Source organism: Haliotis cracherodii, unplaced genomic scaffold (assembly GCF_022045235.1).
Source record: "Haliotis cracherodii isolate W230 unplaced genomic scaffold, xgHalCrac1.p SCAF_10, whole genome shotgun sequence".
NCBI classification, from domain to species: domain Eukaryota; kingdom Metazoa; phylum Mollusca; class Gastropoda; order Lepetellida; family Haliotidae; genus Haliotis; species Haliotis cracherodii.
Window position 1 is genome coordinate 41,337,509 of NW_027266265.1, and position 24,985 is coordinate 41,362,493.

At 38.1% G+C, this 24,985-nt stretch overlaps 1 protein-coding gene across 1 annotated transcript; it reads left to right on the forward strand.

Moving 5' to 3' along the window:
* The first annotated feature begins 174 nt into the window (after positions 1-174).
* LOC139450673 (sodium- and chloride-dependent glycine transporter 1-like) lies at positions 175-24,165 on the forward strand. Its single transcript, XM_071232474.1, has 14 exons — positions 175-255; positions 8,527-8,740; positions 8,952-9,083; positions 10,550-10,880; positions 11,391-11,523; positions 11,655-11,789; positions 13,510-13,613; positions 17,347-17,471; positions 20,873-20,985; positions 21,410-21,541; positions 22,370-22,469; positions 22,823-22,923; positions 23,018-23,185; positions 23,536-24,165. Exons 2-14 carry the CDS (start codon positions 8,530-8,532, stop codon positions 23,668-23,670), a joined length of 1,920 nt encoding a protein of 639 aa, XP_071088575.1. The 5' UTR covers positions 175-255; positions 8,527-8,529; the 3' UTR covers positions 23,671-24,165.
* The last annotated feature ends 820 nt before the right edge of the window (positions 24,166-24,985 follow it).

Sequence of the window (24,985 nt, forward strand, 5' to 3'; positions counted from 1 at the left end):
AATTCAGTTTCAAACGCCGTATTAGTGTGACACAAACTCTCTTGTTAAAATCCAATGAAAAGCCATATGAACAGGAGCACATTTACGAAACACAATATCACCACATGTTACACAATAGCGGAAGCAGGTCTTATTCAAATTACGACCATGGCCCTTTCTACATTATATCAAACAGCTTAAACATAGACACCAGATTATATCTAGACTGACGAGTTGGGCCGGGTCTAGGAGCTTGGAGGTATTTACACGCTAAAGGTACGTTGTCTGAAGCATGTAATCTCTCTCTCTCTCTCTCGTTCATTATTGTTGTTTTTGTTTAACGCCGCACTCAGCAATATTCCAGCAAAGTTCCCCGCTTTTGCTATGAGTAAAAATTAGTCAATTAAAACTTGTGGTATTTTCTTTTGGTTGTGTAACATGGATACCTAGTCCAGTTGTTTGTTTTTATTTAATTACTCATCTGTGTATATATGCGTCTGGTGGAGAGATTTTTGCTGATTTTTCTGCTTTCGTAATTTTTAAATGTAGTTGGAATTTTAGTGTTTAAGGATGTGTCTGTGTCAGGTGGAAGTTTGTATCGTATGTATTTGTCTGGTAGTGGTGTTTGTAGTATGTGTTTTATGTATGAGTTTAAGGAAATGTTTTAGGTAAGAGGCTTGTGTGGTGTTTACGTTAGTTTTTCTGCGTATTGTTTTTGGTATGGTAATATTTTGTTATGATTGTTGGATATATATATATATATATATATATATATATATATATATATATATATATATATATATATATATATATATATATATGATGTTGTGCCCCAGCCAAGTACTTGAGGCTGATTTGTTGTCTTCGGGGGAGTATTGATATAGTGCCAGATAATAATAAAAATGTAAATATGGAGATACCAGGTCCGGTTCCCATGGCTATTTTTATGGCTTTATATTGTATGGAGTTTGGTATATTATAATTAGTAATATGGAGTTTCTAATTTTCAACTTTCCCTTTATGTCGAGCAATATTCCCGCAGCTCAAAACTTTTGAGATACAATCGAGCATGCCCTTTGCACCAAGAGTTCAAAGAGCGCCATACGACTCTTGCTCAGAAGTTGTTAGATCATGGATACGACTTTCAAGGCCTCAGAAGAAAACTTTCAAAATGTCTTATGGTGACCATGTGGAGGACACTTCCAATTTTGACTCATCAGTGGCAAAAATGATGTCGATGCAATTCCCTATTTTGACTTGTACCATATGATCCCGTGGTTTGTTTTCAGGTGAATAATTTACTTGCCTTTGCATGTGATTGTGACAGGAGCCACCAGTTGGCCAGGAAACGCTCACTTTTTCGCGAACACTTGGTATCACCACCATTTGATAGTGATTCATGAAACACACTTTTGAATATGGAAAGGGTCTTATCGCTTTTAGTTTTGGTTGGTTGGTGGAGCTACTGGTCTTCGAAAAATGGGCGGTTGGCTTTATTCGTTGATTCAAAATATTTGGTGAGACAGTTGTTTTAGAATTCCCCTTGATTTTTTTCCACAAGATTCTAGTATGTTAGGGTAATACACAAAGTTTTCCAATGTTTTTCATTTGCTGCCCTAATATTTTCTTTATTTTTATTTCTTAAGTGTTTGGCCAATTGTAATTTTGAATGGTCTCTCTCTGATTTATTAAGAGACTTTTTTCTTAAGTGTGCTTTTTTGAATGGTTGTCATGTCAATGTTGTGAGATATTTTTGTAAAGTTCTGAAAATATTTTTAGAGTTAGTTTTTTTTTAGGTCCAATGATGAGTCTAAAGGTGGAGATGGTTTGATTACTGTATTAAAAGAAATTGTGATGGGACAATGGTTAATTGTCTTAGGTGTCATTATGAACGTCCCAGCACAATTTTTGGGGTAATTAAGGAAAGATCCACTGTTATTGGATTTTGCAATTGACTATAGGGAAACCGAGTGGATTGATTGTCATTTGATTGTACTTTTTTTGTGCCCTACAGTGGGTGGTCTCTTATAAAAAGATTCATTGGGTTTCGTGCCTGGAGAGGATATCTAAGTCAGCTATTGTAAATGATTTGGTTTAAGTATGGTATATAGTTATTATTGTTAATCAGTCGTCTAAGGTGCCGCGATTCGCTGTGCAGAGTTGCGTCCCTTGGGCTACGCCAGAAACCTGTGATTGTGGGTTCGAATCCCGGTTCGCCCCAATTATGTTTCTAGGTTTGTCAGCACCATACCCGTGCTCGTGGGTTTCACCGAAGTGGTAAACGTCTGAGACCTGCATCACTTCGGGCTTTCCTCCCACATTAAGCTGACACGCTGCGATATAACTGGAATACTGTTAAAAGCGGCGTTAAACCCAACTCACTCACTCACTCACTTGGTTTTTAGATAGTATTTATTTCCAGGACGTCTCAGTTTGGGTGGGTATATCGATGTTATTGAAGGCTAGGGAGTCCTTGACAAAACTGCCTAGAAGTTCATTCCCCAAACACGCATAGGCAACGCGTGACGCAAACAGTGGGACTGTGGTGTAACGTCGTGATAGCCGGACTTTTGAGATAATGAGGCATGGACATCCAGACAAATCTAGTAACAGTATTAATGATCCATAGCAATACGATTGCAGCCAGGAGCAACAAAGAACGCAACATATGCATGCGATGACAAACTGAAATGTATTTCGCAGGCACTGATCAATATCAATTTTGACTAATTATGAAGAAGAAGAATGTATTTTATTAATATGTCACACTTTGCATTTACAGTGTATACAATCATGGCAGTAACATAAGGAAAACTAGCAACTTCAAGCCTTATAAACTTTACGAGACACAAATACACGTTAATATATCAAATACTATTAAAATAATGTCTATACAAGCTTACACACAAAATGATTGGACTACATCGTAAATTATAATTGAGATACAACAGTGAATAATGTATATCGTGACAGGACGGAGAGTAGCAACTCCTGTTCAGAAGTTGTTTGATCAAGGTTACAATATTCAAGCCTCAGTAAAGTTTCATGTTGGACGTGAAGGACATTTCCAAATTTGACGCATGAGTGACAAATGATGATGTCCGGTGCAATTCCCTATTAGACTAGTACCATATGTTCCGGTGTTTTTTTTTAAGGTGAACAATTGACTTGCCTTTGCAAGCGTTTGCGACGGGTGCCGCCGGTGGGGCAGGATATGCTCACCTTTTCGCGAACACTTGGTACAATGTATCATCAATATTTGATAGTGATTCATTAACACATGCTCATGATATAGTCGGAATCATACAATCGACTCAGCTTTTAGCAGGTTTCTATTAGATATGGAAAGGGTTTTCTTGCTGTAACCTTAGGGGTCTTGGCGCACATTACAACATAGCAGTTGCGTTTTTGTGACTTGATTCCATACATGTACTACAATATTGAAAACCAAACTTTACTTGTCTGAAAAATACACTAAAATAGCGGTGTCACAGGAACTTTTGTTGTTGAGTATATATGCCTGTCAAAGGCTTCAATAAGTAAACTAAACTAGATGTGTTACGGTTAGGCTTACATCATCCTTCTTTTTATAGATTTTTTCATTTTTTGTTATTTCAATTATCATACAAATACACACTCAAACCGATAGGGTGAATATATACTCACACGCAAAAGAAACGCAAGTCGGGTATGCAGTATACAAGTTATTTATTTTCAACAGTAAAGACAAGAAATACTTATAGGGCAAGATTGACAAAAATTTGACCGAAGACAGTTTAATGGATTAAAAGGCAGATGACATAATTGTTTTTTTCAAATGTTAAGGGCTTACACAGTTTCGGGTCAATACCCAAAATGTCAGTCAATACCTGGTGTGACCACCATTAGCATTGATCACTGCCACACATCTCCTGTACACTGAGTGGATCAGACGATTTGTGAAAGCCCTAGGGATCCTCCTGCACACACCCAGAGCAGCTGTGCGTAGTTCATCGGCAGTTGTAGGGACTGGGCGCACATTGTGCAGACGCCTTTGAACCTCATCCCACAGGTGTTCGATGGGGTTCAGATCAGGGCTGATCATGAGGGCTGGCCACGGAGGACACGGATGTTGTATGGTTGCAGAAAGGCTATGGTAGCTCTGGCAACATGGGGACGAGCGTTGTCCTGCTGGAAAATGTGTTGTTGATGTTGTGCAAAAAATGGAACAACATGGGGTCTGATCACTTGGTCGATATACCGCTGAGCAGTGACGCCGTGTCCCCGACCTTGACCAACATTCAGAAAGCACATGGGTCCAAGTCTCGCATTAAGTCCAATCCCTGTCAATATCATGACGCTAGATCCACCCCATGGGTCCCTTTCCACAACGTTTCTGTCAGCGAAACGATCACCAAATTTTGACTCTCCGTCTGCATGGGAGACACAAAATCGACTTTCATGAGAGAAGATGACACGCCTCCACTCACGATGCCGCTAATTGCGATGACCCTGTGCCCACTGAAGTCGTGCTTGTCAATGCCGTGGTTTGAGAACTTTGACGACGTGCTGGTCGGCGACATCTGAGGTTGTTGGAACGGAGACGTTGGATCACAGTGTCCCGGCTAATGTGTCGATTATGTGTTCCTATGGTTCCTAAACCACTTGCGTTTCTTTTGCGTGTGAGTATATTTTGCTAGTCCGAGATGGGAGAAACTTTCTATGTTAATTAAAACGTCTAGTTTTATATGCGTTCTTTCTTTTGGACAGGCACACAACAACATTGAGGGGGGTATTCACATAAGACGAACCATTTCAAGTGTAACTGAAAAGACATTAGTATCAGATATCAGTCGTATTTATAACCTTTTGAAACGCAGACAGTATTCCGAGCTGAATTGTATTCAGTCGTCGCGTCGCACGCCCGGCGATTGCACCACCTTTATTTGTGTTGACAAAAGAAAACAAAGCGAAATTGTTGTGAACTTTCACTCTTTGAAATGTAGCATGTTTACAACTGTACACATGCTTGCAAAATTTAACATATTGATAATAGAGGATAAGGGTGTGTCCTTGACTATTTTATTTAAATCTGTTGATAAATTGTTTCGAAAGCTCACCATGCTGTGCTGTGCCAACACTTACTAATTCAAGTTGTCGTATATATCACACAATGACAGACATTACTGTTCATCTGTGTTTGTGCGTGCTGATACTTGTGAGAGAACGAAATCCTGCACAGTTTTCCTTTCGTGAGTGAGTTAAAATTTAACGTCGCATCGGCATTACTTTAGCCATATAGCGACGAGACCAAGTTAATATATTTACAATTTAGTTATGCAAAGTTATATTTAAAAACAAGTTGTGAAACATATTTGAGCATACTATACTTAAAAACAATTTATGAAACACATTTGAGCACAACAATATGATGTATACAGTTTTAAAACACGGGCTATAGGCCACCAGTAACCACAGCTAGGCTAGGGGATCATAGGGACTTACAGTACCTCTGCCTCCTGCATGATACCCCAGCAGGATTTACGTCATCACTTTAGCTACTAGTGGTAGTGCACAATACTAGCCCCTATTAAAAAATACTCAGATATGAGTTGGCTTAAAAAAACACTTGTTTATGATAGTTACATCGATTATGATAGCATTAAGTGTCACACAGGGTGACGATGGTTTTCCTTTAGGGTTACATTTACATATGACTAGAAATCTTCTGAAGAACCCTGGCTGGCTTCTTTTTCGTGTTGTGCATGACTAGGACATTGCGTGAAGCTAATATACTCACTCTCCCATTGACGCCCTGACTGACTTGACAACTGAACTCTCTATATGAAGTAGTAATTTTGGCAGTAGTAGTAGTAGCAACAGTAGTCGGAGTTCTAGACTAATATCAATGTTTGCTGTTGTTGTGGTTGTCATTATTGTTGATAATTAGTTTGTCGTGGAGTAGATATTGTCGTTGTTCTAGTTGCAATTATTTTAGTACCTGTTGTGATTTAGGCGCATTAGTAATTCAAACGGTCCATACGACAATTTGACAATAATTGATATTAGTAACATAACCACTAACACTGCTTACTTGATGTGATTTCGTACATATGCTTTTATTTCATACATTGCTTGCTTTCTCATTATTGATATTATATGCAGTACACGAACTATAAGTTATATTTTATAGATATCACAATCACGATCAGTTTACAAAAAAATCAGAGTCACATAAAGTAGGACACAACATCTGTATACACGATTGGTTCTTAACTCCAATGAATTTCTTTTCTCCTTGTCCAGTTGGTTATCCAGGGTGTTATATTTTTTCTATCTTAGTGACTGTCTTCGTCTAGCTTGTAACTGGAACATTAGAATTTCACTGTGACTTCGTTCCTGAATTGCTTGATAGGCATTACTTACAAGATAAAGAATGACAAAGTAGACACAATTTATGAAAACAGACGCATAACAACGGTTTTAGGATCTAAACCGAAAAGTCGCCTTTACAGTAAATAAAAAGGTTGTTATCCATAAATTGTGTTGCTTTTACTTCGTCCCGTATTCACGATGTCAATAAATTTGAAGAGGTTGGGATACGAGTGTCCAATCCGTTCATGTATGAATGCCATCCGTCTACGTGGTTTGTGGTACGGGACCCCCGGTATGGACATGGATCCTGATGCCTCTTACAGGATTTACACCCATTATAAATATGTACCTGTTAGGTCTTCTTCGTAGATAGAAGAGATGGATCCGCTGTCATGCTTCGCCTTGTCCCTGAGACTGGCCTGGTTTCGGCTGATGGTTTGTGTCTCTCTGTGGACATGGACATGTAGGAAACACAGTTCACAACTTTTGGGATATAATCGTGCATGCTTTCTCTGCTAAGATTTCAAACAACATAATTGACTCTCACAGGTTACAACATTCAAGGCCTCGGTAAAGCTTTCCATAGGTTTTATGGTAGACATGAGGAGGACATTTCCAAATTTGAGGCATCAGTGACAAAAATGATGTTCGATGCAATATCTCTATTTTGACATGTACGCGTGTTTTCTAAGGTGAACAGTTGACTTGCCTTTGAATGTGTTTGTGACGGTAGCCACCGGTGGGGCAGGATACGCTCACCTTTTCGCGAACGTAATTTTTTGGTAATGATTCATAAACACATGCTCATAATATAGTCGGAATCATACTATCGCTTTTATGATTACTTATGAATATGGAAAGGGTTTTGTCGCTTTTATTAACTAAACATACGCATGATCTATAACACGACTCGGGTTGGAATCTCATTACATAACCTCATAACCTGTGCCATGTTCCAGATTGTTGGAGCGCCCCCTTGTGTGTTATTGCTTATGTATTTTATGTGAATTTCCTTCGGGTTCTTTGTTAAATTTTCGGCTGTAATCACTTACATGCTGCACATTTTGGTCAGTCCACGGGTTTCGCGACGAAGCTGCGCCTTCAGCCAACTGATTAGCACATTATAAAACTATTAGTTGATTTATGATTGTTAATGAGCCTTAATGCAATCGGTCTGTCTATTTATTTACTTTTCATTCACGTGCGCTATCCAAAACCTTTTTACAATTACGAGTGTGCTCCTCCCTGGGTGAGTCGTTACTCTAGCTTTGACGGCGGAATGGTTAGTTAAGCACCGTGACAATCACCAAAATCTAAGCATCTTTACTTTTCGCGAACACCTGGTATCATCACTATTTGATAGTGATTCAAAATACATAATCACGATACAGTGAGAATCGTACAATTTAGCAGCGATTTCTTGTGTTTATGGAAAAGGGTTTTGCCACTTTTATTAACCGTAAACATGTTCACAGGACTTGGAATACAGTTAATAGGGGCATTCCCGAGTTACTTAATTACCCTCCTTTTCGCGAATCAATAAGATGAATATACGTGTCCAGCAGACCTACAGTTGTAACAATAGCTTTACCAAAACTGCAAAGAGTCTTTTATCGTAGGGCAATGAAATCATGTATTTATTCAAAAGACATATGTCGGTTTCTGTGTGATACCACATCAGGTAAACCTCTCAGACAAAACTGACAATTTGAAACATGTTACTCAATATATATACATGTTATACATGTTATATATGTAATAGAATGTTTAGAATCTGAAACGTTTGCATTCTTATCAATTGGTTAAATTTAAGGATTAAACATTTTTTTCAGCATAGTGACCGATTGGGCGACTTCTAGTGGGGAGCGAGTCCCCAAAACTGTTGAGAGGGATCTTATAAGATGACTATTTTTGAGATGAGCTAACAATAATGCTCAGGTTACCTGTATTGATAACTGATGACGTCAAACATTGCCTGTTGACAAATACCCAAAGAACCTTTTTTTGCTTCATGTTGTATTGACTTGCTACAATATATCCACAGGACGGCTTTTGTGCCATTTAAAAATGTTTATTGTGTTAACTCACTCACCCTTGTCTTTAGTTGGCTGAAAATTATGCCAATCTGACCTTATAAGTTTAGTTATCAAGGAATTTTTTTTGTCAACATTTTCTTTCTATCAAACGCCACAGGTCATGGATCATGTACACAAAGACGAAACAACATCATTTATTAATGAAATCTCTAGTGATTATGTGAAACCTACACCAGAAGAAAAGACAGAATATAAACACGAACGAGGCCAGTGGGACCGGAAGTTGGACTTCATCTTGTCCCTCATTGGATATTCAGTGGGAGTGTCTAATCTATGGCGGTTTCCCTATCTTTGCCTGCGCAATGGAGGAGGTAATGTCTTGTTGATGACTTATTTTGTCCTACTGTTTTATGTATAAAGGACTGTCAGACGTTACGTACTGTATTTTCCCTAAACAAAAACATGTGCACCACGCCGATTGTACCCGCTTTGCCTCAATAGTGAAGTTCAATATTACTAAACGAACAGTATTCACAAAATGAAGATCTGCATAACTGAAGGATATTTTTTCATTAATTGTAGGGGCTTTCCTCATCCCGTTTTTCTTCTTCCTGCTTGCAATTGGAATTCCGATGTTTTACTTGGAGGTCTGTTTGGGTCAGTTCTCGGGAACAAGTCCGCTGTTTGTCTGGAAACTTTGCCCTCTCTTCAAAGGTTGGTCACATGTTTGATGTCGCTATTTTATATACATTTTAGAAATAGGACTTTCATTATATACATGGCCACTCTTACTTAGATATCCAAAATATTACACCAGCCATGTAAAATGTTCACCTGAATCAATAAGAATTGAATCGAACAGGATTTTGGTCAATGATGTGTCAAATTTGGAAATGGGTTCTACGTGTATACAAACATTTTTTAAACAAGTCTATTTGCTTCTCTTCATTGAAACAGCATTCTCCATTGTACCTCATTGTACCTCAAAAGTTGTGATTATGTAGACACCAAAGTCTGTAGCTGCTAGAATATTGTTCGACATAAAGGAAAAGTTGACTGTTGGAAAGTTGAAGTCATCCCTCTTGTATTACAGCCTTGTGAATAGTTATTGTCACTCTTAATCTTTATGTAAAGATCAAAGTATGAAAAAGTTCATGTGGGTAAATAAGTGAAGGGGAACTGACTATCTGACCATCACTGAACCATATCATATCATAGATATAACTGAAGCTTAAGTTAAACGTCGTGGCCCAATTCCCTTGTGTTGACATTACGATTCATATTCATAAAGAAACAGATCAACAAAGAGGGGATGAGAACTTCTTGCCTAAATCTCTTACTTCTAAGTGCCTTATGTTATCTATAAGGAAGTTAAGCATATATTGTTTGCTAAGTAAAGTTTGGATGAAATATGCTTTCATTTTCTCATAAATTGTCCTGAACAATCCCGATGAATATATGTAAGCGCACAAATATGTCTTGAATCTAAAATGAAAAGCCATACTAAGTTGGATGTCTTTTGATGGTATCAACAATAAATAGTACATTCTCACGACCCCGCCCCTAAACCCAATTAAACACAGACTGAAGCATTCAAGTAAAGCCCTGGCTTTTCCGATTCTATCATTCAGAAACATGATCATACGAATGATTATATGTACGCTCCAAAGGATTTTAGTTTGCATTATTCTAACTAACACAGTTCAACTTTTATGATTACAGACATTATAACACTCACTCGCAACCGGCGTAAAACCATTTTCATTCACTCAATACAAGAATATATAAGAGATAACATACATCAATACAAGGTATGAGTGTGCCATTTAATCGCAAGAGAATAAAATAGTCGGGCCACTAATTCCCTAACACAGAATGCAATGACACTGAACAACAACGACGACCGCCGAGTTGTGTCTGAAATAAAGCCTGAGAGAAGAGAGGTCACGTGACCGGGGCATTAGCAGATTCGTGACACCTAGCCATACAAAAGGTCAAGTTTATGGATTTGATTCTCTTCAAAAGTGATCTGATGACATGGATCTTTAGTCACAGATTGTGAAACAAATGTGGCAAGTATAATATTTTTATAAACATGTTATCCATCTATGGTCAACCCCGACTGGTAACTACACTAATTTTTTCACCAAAACATTTTTAGTTAACTTTAAACATTTCAGGGATAGGATGGGGATGTTGTATTGTCTCTGGGATCACAAGTATCTACTACGTGGCCGTACTAGCCTGGGTCATGTTCTACTTCATCAACTCCTTCTATCCAACACTACCCTGGTTCACGTGCGACAACTGGTGGAACACGGACACATGTATCGGCCCTGTGCATGATAATGGCACTGAGCTGAACTCGACAATTCCAGTCGCAGCCTCCGACGTTGGTTATAACTACGATAATGCAACGGTCTTTCTCAGGTCTTCCATGGGCAACATAACTCTTAGTAATGTATCCAGGACTGGATTTGGTGACAAAACAGCAGCCGAGGAATTTTGGCAGTACGTACACTATTTGTTAACTTCCTTTTGATAAGGGTACACATCTGAAAACCACTATGGCATTCGCGTTTTCAAGATATTGTAATGTTCTCTGTTGCGATCGAATGGAAGCTTTGTCAGCAACTAGAGGTTGGAAATGAAAATCAGTCTTTTGCATATATCACCAGTAAGAGCCATAGCTAGTTAAAAGTTAGTTATCTTTTAGAATTATAGTTTATCACTTTATCAGTGAGATGAACATCACCTGAAAAGACATGCTAACAGAAGCATTGTGGTAAATTGAGAAATAACGTTTGTTTTCATTCTTATCCCTGACTTCCTTGCAACTACTGAATATTTAGAATCACTGATTTCGAATGGTAGCTTATCTAGTTTATCCAAACATGGAACGGAATGATTTCCTGGTACATATTTGTTTTTAAATGAATGGCACACACCAACTTACACACTTAATTTGTGGGTGACGAAATTATAAAACTAACTCGTGTTGCTTATCCACACATATCATAGGTACTACGTGTTACGGAAGTCTGATGGTTTGGACGACATGGGAACCTTACAACCTCATCTCGTGGGATGTCTCTTTGTGTCCTGGCTGTTCATTTTCCTGTGCCTAATCAAGGGTATCAAATCTCTCGGCAAGGTATTGTCATCTTCTAGAGTATGGTCACGTGTGACAATCGGGATCAGTCCTTCCAAAAGGAACTGCAAAAGAAACCCAAACGCTGCAGTTCAACAATTGCCTGCAAGCTTATTTTCCAATACATGTTGCAGGTGGTGTATGTCACAGCACTGCTTCCATACATCCTGCTGACGATTCTGCTGATCCGAGGCTTGCTTCTACCAGGTGCTGCAGATGGCATCAAGTTTTACATATACCCAGACTTTTCAAAGCTTGCAAATTATTCTGTAAGTCATATCTTTAGTTATGGAGTTTAAAAACTTAAATACCTCTTCATGTATGTTATGTTAGCACGGAAATCGATATGAATAGCTTATTAAATATGGCACCTAGATATGTCAGCAATAGAAAGAGACTTGACAAAAGACGTTGGGAGCAATGATATTGAAATACCACACAAAAATCGCAATGATTTGGGGATAAAATGATGATATCACATGCCCAAGTTCAGCTTCCTCAGTCTGATAATTTCAGAGGAAAATATTTTCATAGAGGCAAAAATGAGAAAAACCAAGAGAACGATCAAAACATAAGTTTAGTTCCACTGCTAACTAAACGTATACCAAATTACATTACAGTTTGCCATGACAACTGCGAAGGCAGTCATAATCATGCAAAACCTCAAAGAATCTCCATTTACATGACGGTTGCCCTTATAAACATTAAACGACAATGCCAGAGAATAACCAGTCACGATTATCCGCCGCAAAAGACGGAAGTATTGTTTATGTAAAAAAGCAAAACAGCTATGAAAATTATATGAATGGGTCACTAAAAATAAGTGATGACACCAGGTGTTCGCGAAAATCAGTGGCACCCACCACTCACAATTTGGATAAAAAAAAGTGTTTGCTTAATGCCTGACGCCGCACAGCATCACTTCTGCTATGATACGGCTTCATGAAAACCTCGCAGACGATCAAATGACAGACCCGAGAAGCCCAACATTTTTTTTAAGAAATGTGTTCCCATTGCAACACAGTGTTGGACAGTTTTAATGTCATTTCTGTTGTAGTTATCTCAACACAATTCAAAAATGCTATTGAGCTTATAACCAAACCCCGGAAGTTCAGACCAAATTCAGGTAAAAAGAAAACGTCAAAGCAAGAGAATAAACTGTCTCGATTATCCTCCGGAACAGATTCCATTTCGAAAATGACGATTGGATCATTGAAAATCAGTGATGACACCAGGTGTTTGCAAGAAAGATAAGCATGTCCTGCCCTACCGGTAGCACTTGCCACTCACACAATTTGCATACAAAATTACGTGTTGGTTTCTTGCCTGACGCCGCACAGACAGCAGGCTCTGTCTGTTCATAATGAACAACTTGAATAGCTTAAACTTCAGCTTCTTTGCATCCAACGTTTATAGTGCAACCAAATGCATTTTGTGAGAGATCAGCAAGAAGTCAAGTTCAAAACATACAATACACAAAATTCGAAAAACAGGACAAATCCACAACTAACCGATCATATACCAAATTATATTACAGTGTTAACAGAAATGGCTAAGCAATGGCCATGAATATAGAAACAAATTTTGCAATTGCTTACCAAAACAGGAGACCCAGAAAACCACCATGCGTTGTTTGGTGAAATGCATACCTACTGTCACAAGACTAAAGTATCTTGCCTCTTCCACAGAATTGGCTATTCAATTTAATTGTTTCAGTTCCGTGTTGGTAAAACACAAGTGTAATGCGAAACTTAATACACAGAAAGACTCATTTCCCTAGTACACATCTTGGAGAAGTGTAATGAATTATGTGAATAAAAAATAACTCCAGCTTGACCTTGAAAGCACTTCATGTGATTAGCGACCTCATCACCCCGTGAGTAAAAAAAACATAGGTATCACCCTTGCAATTGAAATGTAATACAAATAAATGTTAACATGCAACACATGCACAATGATCATGTCCGCCTTACTTGATGTATCTTGCAGGTGTGGATTGAGGCAGCCCTGCAGGTATTCTTCTCCCTTGGAGCAGCCTGGGGGTCAGTCATCACTATGGCCAGCTACAACAAATTCCACAACAACTGCTTCAGGTGGTTCGAGTGTTATTATTGTCATTATTTCTGTAAAGTATGCCTACATACTAGCTGCATTCCGATACAGTTGCACCTTTCAAATGAAATAGGCGAATTGATGTGACGTGTGTTATGAAATATATAGAGACCGACACTCGTTCATTTTTGTCAAATACGATGTATATCTCATCGAGTGAAGTTTAAAAAACACTTTTGCACACTTCATGAAATGACAAAAAGCATGAAATATTATATTTACAATATTCATTTTGATACTAAAATGCCCCATTTTCCAAGCCTACCTATGAAAACCAGCAGAGAGCAAACAAAATATAGAATATGTACATTCTTTATATATAGAATAACCAAATTATGAACAAGACACAATCCCCATAAAGTGTGCATCCTAATGATTAAAACCCGCCATAGTTTCAATGGAGATCACAACCAATTGAATGTGTGCGCACTCGGTTTGTTGCGGCATGCGTGATTTACTGTGTTTGGTTCCATTATTTTGGAAGGTTTTCCAACAGCTGGCCAAGTTACATTCTCAGTCACTACACTAGTCGACAGCGTGTGCACAAAATAGTTCCACATTACAACTTAACAAACAAAATAATTAATATAAATAAAGCGACAAAACCCTTTCCGTATCAAATACACCAAAGGCTAGAGCTGCTGGAATATTGCTCGACATGAAGGGAAAGTTGAAGTCTGAATCTTTATGCATAGATGTAAATATGAAACAAATGATGTGGTCTCACTGGTCTCCTTTCTTTCTAGTTTGGATGGGTAAATCAGTGGAAGGGAATTGGCTATTTGATTGTTATTGAACGATATCAGATAATGAATATACCTAAACCATAAGTTAAACTTCTTGGCCATATTATCTTGTTAGACTTTGCTTATCCGAGCTGAAATTCCGATTTTTATGCATAAAGAAACAGAACCGCGGGAAGGGGGGGGGGGGGGCACAATTGGTGCCCATGGGGATGCCTACTTCCTGCCTAAATGTCTTATCCCCAAATTTTACGTACATGTTATCAATGAGGAAGTCAAGCATTTCACATATTACTTTCTCAGAAGACTTCAGATGGCATTTGCTTTCATTTTTCACGAATTGTCCTGAACCTCTGAATATAGATACGTAACTGTGTCTGTAGGCTACCATGTTTTGTACCAAAAGCCTGATGGATCAAGGAATGAATGTTTCCTTAAGTTTGCCACATGCTCATGATGTGGTCGGAATCGTAAAATCGACTCGAGAATTCTATTGGACATGGAAAGGGTTTTTTCGCTTTATTTTCATATAACGATTTCATTTTATTTGAGGCCTTGTCAGTGGAAAGAAAAACAAACTTTTCACGTAGGGTAACCAGACACCTGACAGCTGGCTTGAACAGAATGAGTTTATTCAAATTCCGTTTCCTATTTTCAAGTTTGTGCATTCTACCAATGGCAACATCACGCACCCACTCTGAAAGACACTCACAGGCTCCTCTTCTCTTTTGGCCCAATATTTTGGCATTTTCTTCGACAACATCCATAATGATTGTAATGTTGTGATCCCAATTGGTATGACGTTTCTCGCGGTATTTTGGTCCATATTCTAATAACTGACGAAGGTTGTCATTGTCAACAATAGATAAGTCCTGATAACATGGCCGAGGGGTTGATAGCATTATGATGAGTCTTGGCATACACAAGTAGTGGAATTTACATCATGAGCTGCCAAGTCCAGATTCTGCAGCATATTCCTACAAGTGAACATCCTGGATGAAATTGTGTTCGTATAGGAACATGAAATTGTTGGTGTTCCTGAAATTTGAAATATTGTGGGACATTTGGGGAAACTGATTTTTGTCTGAGAATTTAAGGCACCAATTCCCTTGTTTGCAAAATTTAAATTAAAGAACGCGATTCTTTTCATCCAATTATTTTCTCTAGATATTCGATAAAGTCGACTGTATGTAACGCTATTATAATCAGGGCTATATTTGAATTCAGGATCACTTATCGAAATAGGATGCGTTTGGCTTTTTTTGTGCAACATGAAGAAATACTGCATGGGGATGGGTTCGAAAGAAAAATGTCCTCCAACTTCAATGGACATATTTTAATGATATCTGTAAATTAGTTTTTGAAATAGAAGTTGACTTTCATACCAATACTTAGATAGGAAGGGCCAAACGAGGACTGCAATCAAAACCAGCTATCCCGTCTGTAGCAGTGTGTGTGTGTGTGTGTGTGTGTGTGTGTGTGTGTGTGTGTGTGTGTGAGAGAGAGAGAGAGAGAGAGAGAAAGAGAGAGAGAGAATCGGCTTTGTTCATGTCAATAAAGCTTCAAAACACTTTCCATATCCAGTAGAAATCGATAGTACGATTCAGACTATATAATAAGTGTTTATGAATACATACATAATTCTGTTGGGTTTTTTTATCATTTTCTATATATATTGTCGATTCTCCATATTTGGAAGAACATGAATCCTTTAAAAAATATATTCAGATGTTTTGTGACGCATAAGTGGGAAAGCGCTTTGATACATATATAAAATGAAGCGACAATGATGGCAAAGATAAGTGGGCTGCCTCATCGCAAGTTTGGGTACTCAAGTCAAACAAGAACACATCGGACAGCATGGTGTTACTCTTCTGTAATGTAAAGGTTGTATGATATTAAGTAGTAAGTATCACAGGGTGAAACGTTGTTACTCATCTTGTTTTGTTTCGGTTTTACGCCAGCAGACGATCCAAGGGAGTTAACTTTCAAGGGCGGTAACAGTGCATGAAACTTGCTTCGTCATCCCAGGCAATGAAAATACTGGTTTTTATTTTAATGACTGTGAAATATGACCTTTAATGAAATATGACTCATATTTTTTTATTTTACTACAAATGACACACACATGTATACAATAAAAGACAATATATAATATCTGAATATTAAATAAAACAAAAAAAATATACTGGGATGGGTGTGAGTTTATTATCTTTTATCTTTATGCCGTAGTCATTAGTGATCCGATAGGGGCAGGCATACCAGTGTTTGGTGTTGTCAATGCCTAACTCCAAGCTCCACTTTAATTCGGCTATAATAAGGCGATAGACTGCTGTCATGACACTTTGTTAGGGCGTGGATCCTGTTTTGTTATAACTGTGACATTTTCATTTTTTCACGGTCTCCTTCCCTGGTACAACTTGGAAACATGTAGTTTGGGAAATCAATTAATAAATATGTCATTATATCAGTTCTCAGTCTGTTGCCCCGGGCAAAAGATACAGTCAAACTGACTGACCATAATGACGTGTAAATAATAAACATTGAACTAAATAAAGTGCACACAAATGTGATACTTCCATGGAAATAGTGACTCTTGAAATTAAAAAAAACCATTCCGTATGCTGATTATGTGCAATAGAGCTAGCTAGATCTGGCTTTTGTATACGTTTCTTGATTGTTGAATATGTTTATTTTATGACCCAAAAAAACAGTCATGGTGCAGGACTATGGAAATAGTAACACAAATAATTAGTAAAATATTAACGTGTCATCTAAAAGTCATCAGGTGAGAGGTTTTAAGAAGTAACCAACAATTGTAAAATACAAGATGTCAAAATGAGAATAAATTGTACGAAAGAAATATATAAATCAAATCATTTGTTTACATTATATATTAATAAATGTATTAATGATCAAGTAAACGTTACCACACACAGTATATTGTAGATGCAAATATAAATCTTCCCAGGGACGCCATCATAGTAACTCTTGCTGACGGTCTGACCAGTTTCTACAGTGGCTTCGTCATCTTCTCCGTGGTTGGATTTATGGCCAAAGAGGCCAACCTCAGCATCACTGAGGTGGCTACAGAAGGTTAGTAAATAACCATTTGTCAGTTACAACAAAAATTCTAATGTTATGAGTGAGTGTGAGTGAGTTGGCTTTAACGCCGCTTTTAACAGTATTCCAGTTATATCACGGCGTGACAGCTTAATGTGGGAGGAAAGCCCGAAGAGATGCAGGTCTCAGACGTTTACCACTTCGGTGAAACCCACGAGCACGGGTATGGTGCTGACAAACCTAGAAACATAATCGGGGCGAACCGGGATTCGAACCCACAATCATAGGTTTCTGGCGTGCCCAAGGGACGCAACTCTGCACAGCTAATCGCGGCGCCTTAGACGACTGGGCCACCCGTGCCCCCCTAATGTTACGAAGATGGGACACGTCTGATGCTATTTCAATGGGTAAAAATGTTAATACCCGGGGGTAGTGATTTTGTAACAGTGTGACACTTACACCTTTTATTATTTGTTTTGTATACTGTAATAAGGATCATGTCACCGATAATCTAACATGTGCCTCCTTCTTAAGCAGTCCATTGTTTCCCAACCTTTACTGTTTAGTATCTAAAGTCAATAAGGTCCTCTCCTCATCGTTTGTTGTGCTTAGTCAGCATCTAATATCTTTTAAATCCTCAACAGAGCAATTACAATATTTATATCTAAATGTAACTGTTTAGAATGGCCTTTCGTCTGCAAGGGTACAAACGGCCCCGAGCAGGGTGTTTCGCACGAAGGAACGCAGCTCACCTCATCTATGCCTGAGCTGAACACTACGCTCATTGTTGTGTTTATTATCTCAAGCATGCATTCTGCTCAAAGTATATTTGTTGTTTGTTTTGTTTATATGTTGTGTATTAAATGTGCCCCTTCAATAAAATGATAATATATGACCAAATTGCAAATATGTATATTTGGGGTATTATAGGACGTAATTAATATTCAGTGAATACCCAACTGATTATTGAGACAAGTATTGCCCGAAATGCTAGAAAAATGCTTTTATATGATAATAGTTACGAATTCTATGAAAATAGCGCAAATCATCATGTGATTAGTCTGAAAAGGTACTTTTACAGGTAAGATGATGATAAACTTAGAAAATATTCGTGTATGGTCATGCATGTGTGAAACGTCCTATAACCTAACACCTGTCCCTAGGTTTTGACCTCACACCGGCCCGTGCATTCTCACAGGTGCAAATGTCACCTGATTTGGGGGTGGTCTCAAAATATTTGCTGTTATTGTACTTAACTGAGGTATGCGTTGATGGGATAGCAATTTAGAATATGTACTGCATTAAATTTGCTTGTAAAAATTATAGCTGTGCGACGGGATGAGTATTGGAAGGTTGTGGTGTTTTGAATCAAGAAGTATATGATGTTCTAAAAGATGATTTCTTCAGGTATAGCATCTGACTCCACTGGTGATGAATATAAATCTGCACCATCACCCAAAGGTATGATAACTGGTTCAACAAAGCTGATATCTAGCAAAGACTACGTTGACCCTCCCTTTGACATGCGTGAGTTTCAATGTTGTGTTATGTCTTGCCACGAACCCTTAACAATTAGCCAAGACAGGCTCTATAGGGTTGAGCTCACAACGTCTGACTGGCGTAGGTAAGACATCGTGACCGTGTAGTGCCACCAGGACATATGTCCTGTACTTTACTGTTTTTTTATTCAGGCGAATTTTCTCCATGAGTTGAACTTGCGTTTCAGATTGTCTGAAATCGACATTGCAAGATGTTATATAGTCGCCTTCTGACTACTCATGGTTGGCGCTACAGAGTCTGGTTCCCAACGTTATATGAACTGTTTGTTTGTTGTTAAACGCCGTATATTCCAGCGATATGACGGCGATCTGTATATAATCGAGTCTTGACCAGACAATCCAGTGACTGACAACATGAGCATCGATCCCCGCAATTGGGATCGATGACATGCATCAGCCAAGTCAGCGAGCCTGACCACCTCATCCCGTTAGTAGCCTCATACGACAAACATATATAGTCGCCTTTTACGACAAGCATGAGTTGCTTAAGATCTATTCTACCCCGGATCTTCACGGGCCGTTATATTAACTGACGTTATCCAGTGACAGTGACACTGAGGTTGTGAGGATTTAGCGGTAACTGATGTTTACATCATGAACACATTATCTCCAAACAAGTCCTTGTGATACTCACCAGTTTTTCTTTCGCCTCGAAAACTAGCTCATATCCATCAATAAGCCAAAAATCAAAAGGTTCCGGCGTGGAAAACAATGAGACGATTACCTTTTATCTGATGGCTCCAATGGTGCTTTTCGTCCATCTGACGGTAGCCACATGTAGTCAGTGGAACAATTCTTATTCACTTAGGTTCCATCTAGGCCAATGACCTGGAAGCCCTGACTGCGATAGTTATGAATGGTGAGGAGATAATGTGACCTCAGACAGGATGGAATATTTTCCCCTGAAAACTGCTCAGTCATCGCCATACTCAGTGTATCGAAAATCTCGTGGAGAACAATATTTAATGCAGTACGGGAAACATTAATTGTTTTCAATTTCCTCCCAAATTTTACTACAAGTCGGAGGTACCTTCTGCTCAGAAAGCTTGAAAACTATACGCCTAATCACTCTGTATCAAAGCTGTCTAATATCCTTTCACATCCCGGTTTTATTTTTGAGACCACCCATATACGTTCTCTGTTTTGTTTATCATACCGTAGACTTGTTGGTATGAATTGAAATCCCCATAGCTTGGGGAGTTCGGTAATACACCCTATCTAAACTAATAATTGTTTCCCTCTATCTCTCTAAACTTTTCTAGTACAGATGCAATGTCGAGGACCATGGCTATGGCTGTGCAAATGTAATGTAACATGCTTAATGGGAGCAGTGTTGACAAAACAAATGCAGCATCATTTTGTTATTTTAGAAGACGCACATCTAGAATTTTCTCCAATGATATTTTTTGGTGCGGGTTAGATGTTTTATGTGGACTACTTTATTATCATTATAACGGAGTCACGTGCGCATATTGCTATAGTCCGTTTTGGACAACTTTCATTCTTTGATCTGTTTTCGTTCTGATTTTTCTCCTGTAAAATTGTCGATAGGACTCCTTGTGACTGAAATACTTCAAACCACATGTAGGTCGATTGTTAGTCGATCGATATTTCAATAGCAACAGTCTGTGAAAGAGTCTATCCTTTTACAACGGGCAAAAAGCATTTTTCTAGATTTCTGACAGTACTTTAGTGTTATGATCATTCCATAAGGACAGCTAACATAAACATCATCTAGTCATCTAGTCATATAAATGTAGCAATAGTACTTTGAAGTAATTATTGGTTTTAACAGTTTTTTTTCGGTTTGCCAACGAGAATCATTTCGAGTGAAAGACACATTAGCTTTCTGAAAATTATATTTCAATGTTTCAGGCCCGGGTCTAGCATTAGTAGCCTACCCAGAAGCCATCACCAAGATGCCTCTTCCCCAGCTATGGGCCGTGCTCTTTTTCCTAATGCTCTTCACGCTTGGCCTGGACAGTCAGGTAACAGATTTTGTTCACATTATGTCAAACAATAAGAAAGTGCCAGTCATATATTCAATGTTAATGCCTACCTTTTTAATCACTTATTCTTCCACTGATGAATTACTATTTATCTCTGTATTGTTACAATAAAATGTATGTCAAATAATATCAATACCTACAAATGTCGTATCCTTCTGACTCAGTGCAATGAGATAAAATGACTGGCATTGCATACAGTTTTATGCTGGCTTCAGGTAAACGTTCCTTTGTAAATATATTAATGATAATACGAACGACATAACAATTTCGATAATCATAAGACATGTCTGCTGAAGAGCACGTGGTTAAATTGTGACAATATCATAAACATGTGTCTACGAATCACTATCAATTAGTGATGGTTCAAGGTGTTCAACGTAATGTCTTAATTCTGTAATTCCAGTTTGGGATGTTTGAAAACCTTGTGGCAGGAATTGTCGACGCCTTCCCACACAAGTTACAGCGTTACAGGACCTTTGTAACTGGAGGAATGGCCATTCTCTTCTTCCTGGTTTCGCTGCCATTAACGCTAAATGTATGTCCCCAATTTGAAATATTACACATTACAAAGATCCGAAATGATTATTGAATGCATCCTTATAACCACGTTTCAGCTTGGCTTAACCAAAAACACATACACATTTCCACACAATAGTAACAAAAAAAGGTGTTGTGTGTAAAAGTGATTGTTCAATATCAAAATAAACTTACCAATACATTGAAACACTGTTCAATCATAGCCAATTACCATGGAACAGAATGAAAAAGTATCACATGGCATGGAAAGAGTATTACTCGGTAGCGTAATGAAACAAAAAGCGACAAAATATAAACATTTCCATTTGGACATCATCCAGTGTACCTAAAAAAATTGTGAAATGCAGACACCTAAGGCTGGAGCTACTGGATAATTGCTCGACGTTAATGGAAAGTTGAAACTATTTGAAAGTTGAGGTCATCACTTTTGTCGTACAGTCTTGTGGATAGCTTTTGTCACTCTGAATTTTTATGCATAGATCTAAATATGAAATAGATCAGGCGGTTTCACTGGTCTCTTTTATTTCTAGTTCAGGTGGTGTAAATTAATACCATTAATTATGAACACAACAAAAGCAATGTGAACTGTTGCCGCACTCAGAAAAGAAATGCCACTGCTCTGAGTAGTGAGTGTGCCTCCGTTAGCAGTCACAACCTCTCTGCTGCGACTGGGCATGTTTCTGACCAAATATAATGCTGCAAGTATAGATCCACACACAAACTTGTTACATGCAAAAGGGTACTGTTTCTCTTAGCATTTGAATCTCAACAAACCTTCTAGTTTCACATTACTCACATAGTTGTATTAAAACAAAATGCATTCCAGGGAGGTATCTACATCTTCCAGTTAATGGATTGGTTTACTTCCGCCTTTTGTTTGGTCATCACCGGGCTTCTCGAATCTGTCATCATTGGTTGGATATATGGTAAGGTTCATAAACCGCGATCTGATTTCAACTAAGAGGATATTGTGTCCTGTAAATACTGTTATTCTACGTATTCTTTGGCGCCGCACACTAAGAACAGAACCAATACAATGACCTATCAGAAATATATCTCAGTTACACCATGTAAACATGTCATTGCTCGCTTGTCTTTAAATCATTAATCCCAAACGTCAAATGAAGAACTTGTCTCGTAGGATTTGTTTCATGTATGCTTTTTTTTCTAAAAGTTGATTTGTGCCTTTACATGACAAGCTATAGAAACTCAAGTTACATGTGCATGACTGGATATTTTGCGTGAACGTGGTAGCTGACATTGAGTTTATGTTTCCCAGGCGTACAACGTTTTGGCCGTGACATAGAGCTGATGCTGGGAAGACGACCGGGTGTCATTATGCGTTTCTGCTGGTGTATCTCTAACCCTATCATCCTGTTGGTAAGACTTTAAGATGGTATTCCTCCCTCATAAGGGACAACAGATTACCACAATTACGGATATCAGTAAACTAATCTTGTTTTCTAATCCACAGGTGGTATTTGTTGCGACTGTGACTGGTTACCAGATGCCCACATACGACGGGTACACGTACCCTGCTGCAGCGCGGGGCATTGGGTTCCTGTTCTCCATGCTACCTATCTTCCCTATACCTGTAGTTATGGTATGGGAGCTCAGCAGGGCCAAAGGGACATTATGGCAGGTCAGTTAATGTTGTACCATTACTTGTGCCGCACAATCTAATAAACTGTTATTAGAATGCGATCCTACCTACAATCGACCTTGCTCATAGTTAAGAATGATAATATTTATGATTAAAATATGTGTTGAATACCATGCATTTGTAGTTGGAGAAAAATAATTGTACTTGATCATTTGTCAAGCATCATGTAGTTTGACAGTTGGCTTGGATTAAAAACTTCTTACATCATGTTCAGAACTAGTGACTATAAAATGTTGAACTTTTGCTAGTGGAAAGTACAAGTATGACTATTTTTTTAAAGTGTTATATTGCTCTTTGCAGATACATCGTTTTTGTTTCTTTGATTGCAGAGGTTCTACCAGACACTACGACCTTCAAAGGATTGGAAACCAGCTCTGAAAGATTACCAGCCCGATTACCAGACGGACAATCACGAGTTTGTGTTGCCGTTGACGTCTCTCATGCCTTGTAGGGAGACCAAATAGAATCCTGTCAATTATGGAAGCTTGACTTATGTTTGCATGATATATCTTTGTAGTAACCGTGTTGTATCCTAATGTTTTGTTAGTAAACATGGGCGGTCATGTTAGTACAAGCATGTGAAGGAACGTTCATTGTTTCATGTTATGCTGGCCGTCATATTGGTCAACCACATGTATCTGGTTATCAAGGCAAAGTAGCTCATATTCCAGGCCGTCACTTAACTTGGGTCTCTGAAAAAATAATAACACAAGACATCTCTTTTAAATATGATAGAAGCAAGGAATTTGAATGACTTAACTGTAGACATCTGGATTTGCTAAATTTATACAGACTTGCACATAGGTTCTTTTCCTAATTTTGTTTCAAGGTCTGTATAACAGACTAGTCAGGTTGGGTTACCGGGTAGTGCTATTTGTGACCATAAGGTTATTGAAATAAAGAGCATAGATGATTATTGACCCATACCTGTGTAAAATTAAGCTTTATTACCTGCAAATTCCGTGATTGAAATTGAATATATAGATATGTTTGTATTCATTATTAACATTCAAATAAAGTATATTTATATCACCAACATTGTCTACTTTGTACCGGTGAGTTAGTGTTAGCGTTTCTAAAAATATCAGATACTGCAAGAAACTGTGTCTTTGACGTTATCACGATACAGTTGCTTGATAACAGCTTTGTGCTTGGGTGTTTTTACAAAGTAAACTGCGGTTCTTGACATTATTGATTCAAATTTGATACATGTACAACGACAATATACAGGTCATATACATTTATGATTTTAAAAACGGTAACAGGCATAATATAGACCCAAGACGACATAAATAGAACAATGAGCATATCTTATATGTAAGGGAAACATTTAAGAATTAAATTCAACAATTCTCCATTTGCGGCATTGTTGCTGACTTGACACAAAATGTAAGAACACAACGGTGCGGAATTCAAAGGCAAATACTGCTATGCCTATATGGCATACAAATAGCATTCAACCGTGATACTGAAAAAGTGCGTGATTCTGTTTGTTCAAAATCAGGTATCTAATACCCTTTCATACTTCAAAACTAACATGCCTTTGCACACAAAAATTAAAACATCGGTCTATCGGGAGCCTAATCATCGCAATCCGTGTGACACACTCATTTCAGAGGGAACACACTTTTGACGAAATAAGGACCCAGGTAAAGCTGAAATTCGAGGTATTTACAAGGAGAGCAACTTTTGATATCCTGACAAAAATAATATAACACAATTAGGTATGTACTTGCAAACGTCTCGTTTTTAGACGTGATTTAGTAGGAGAATTTGAGT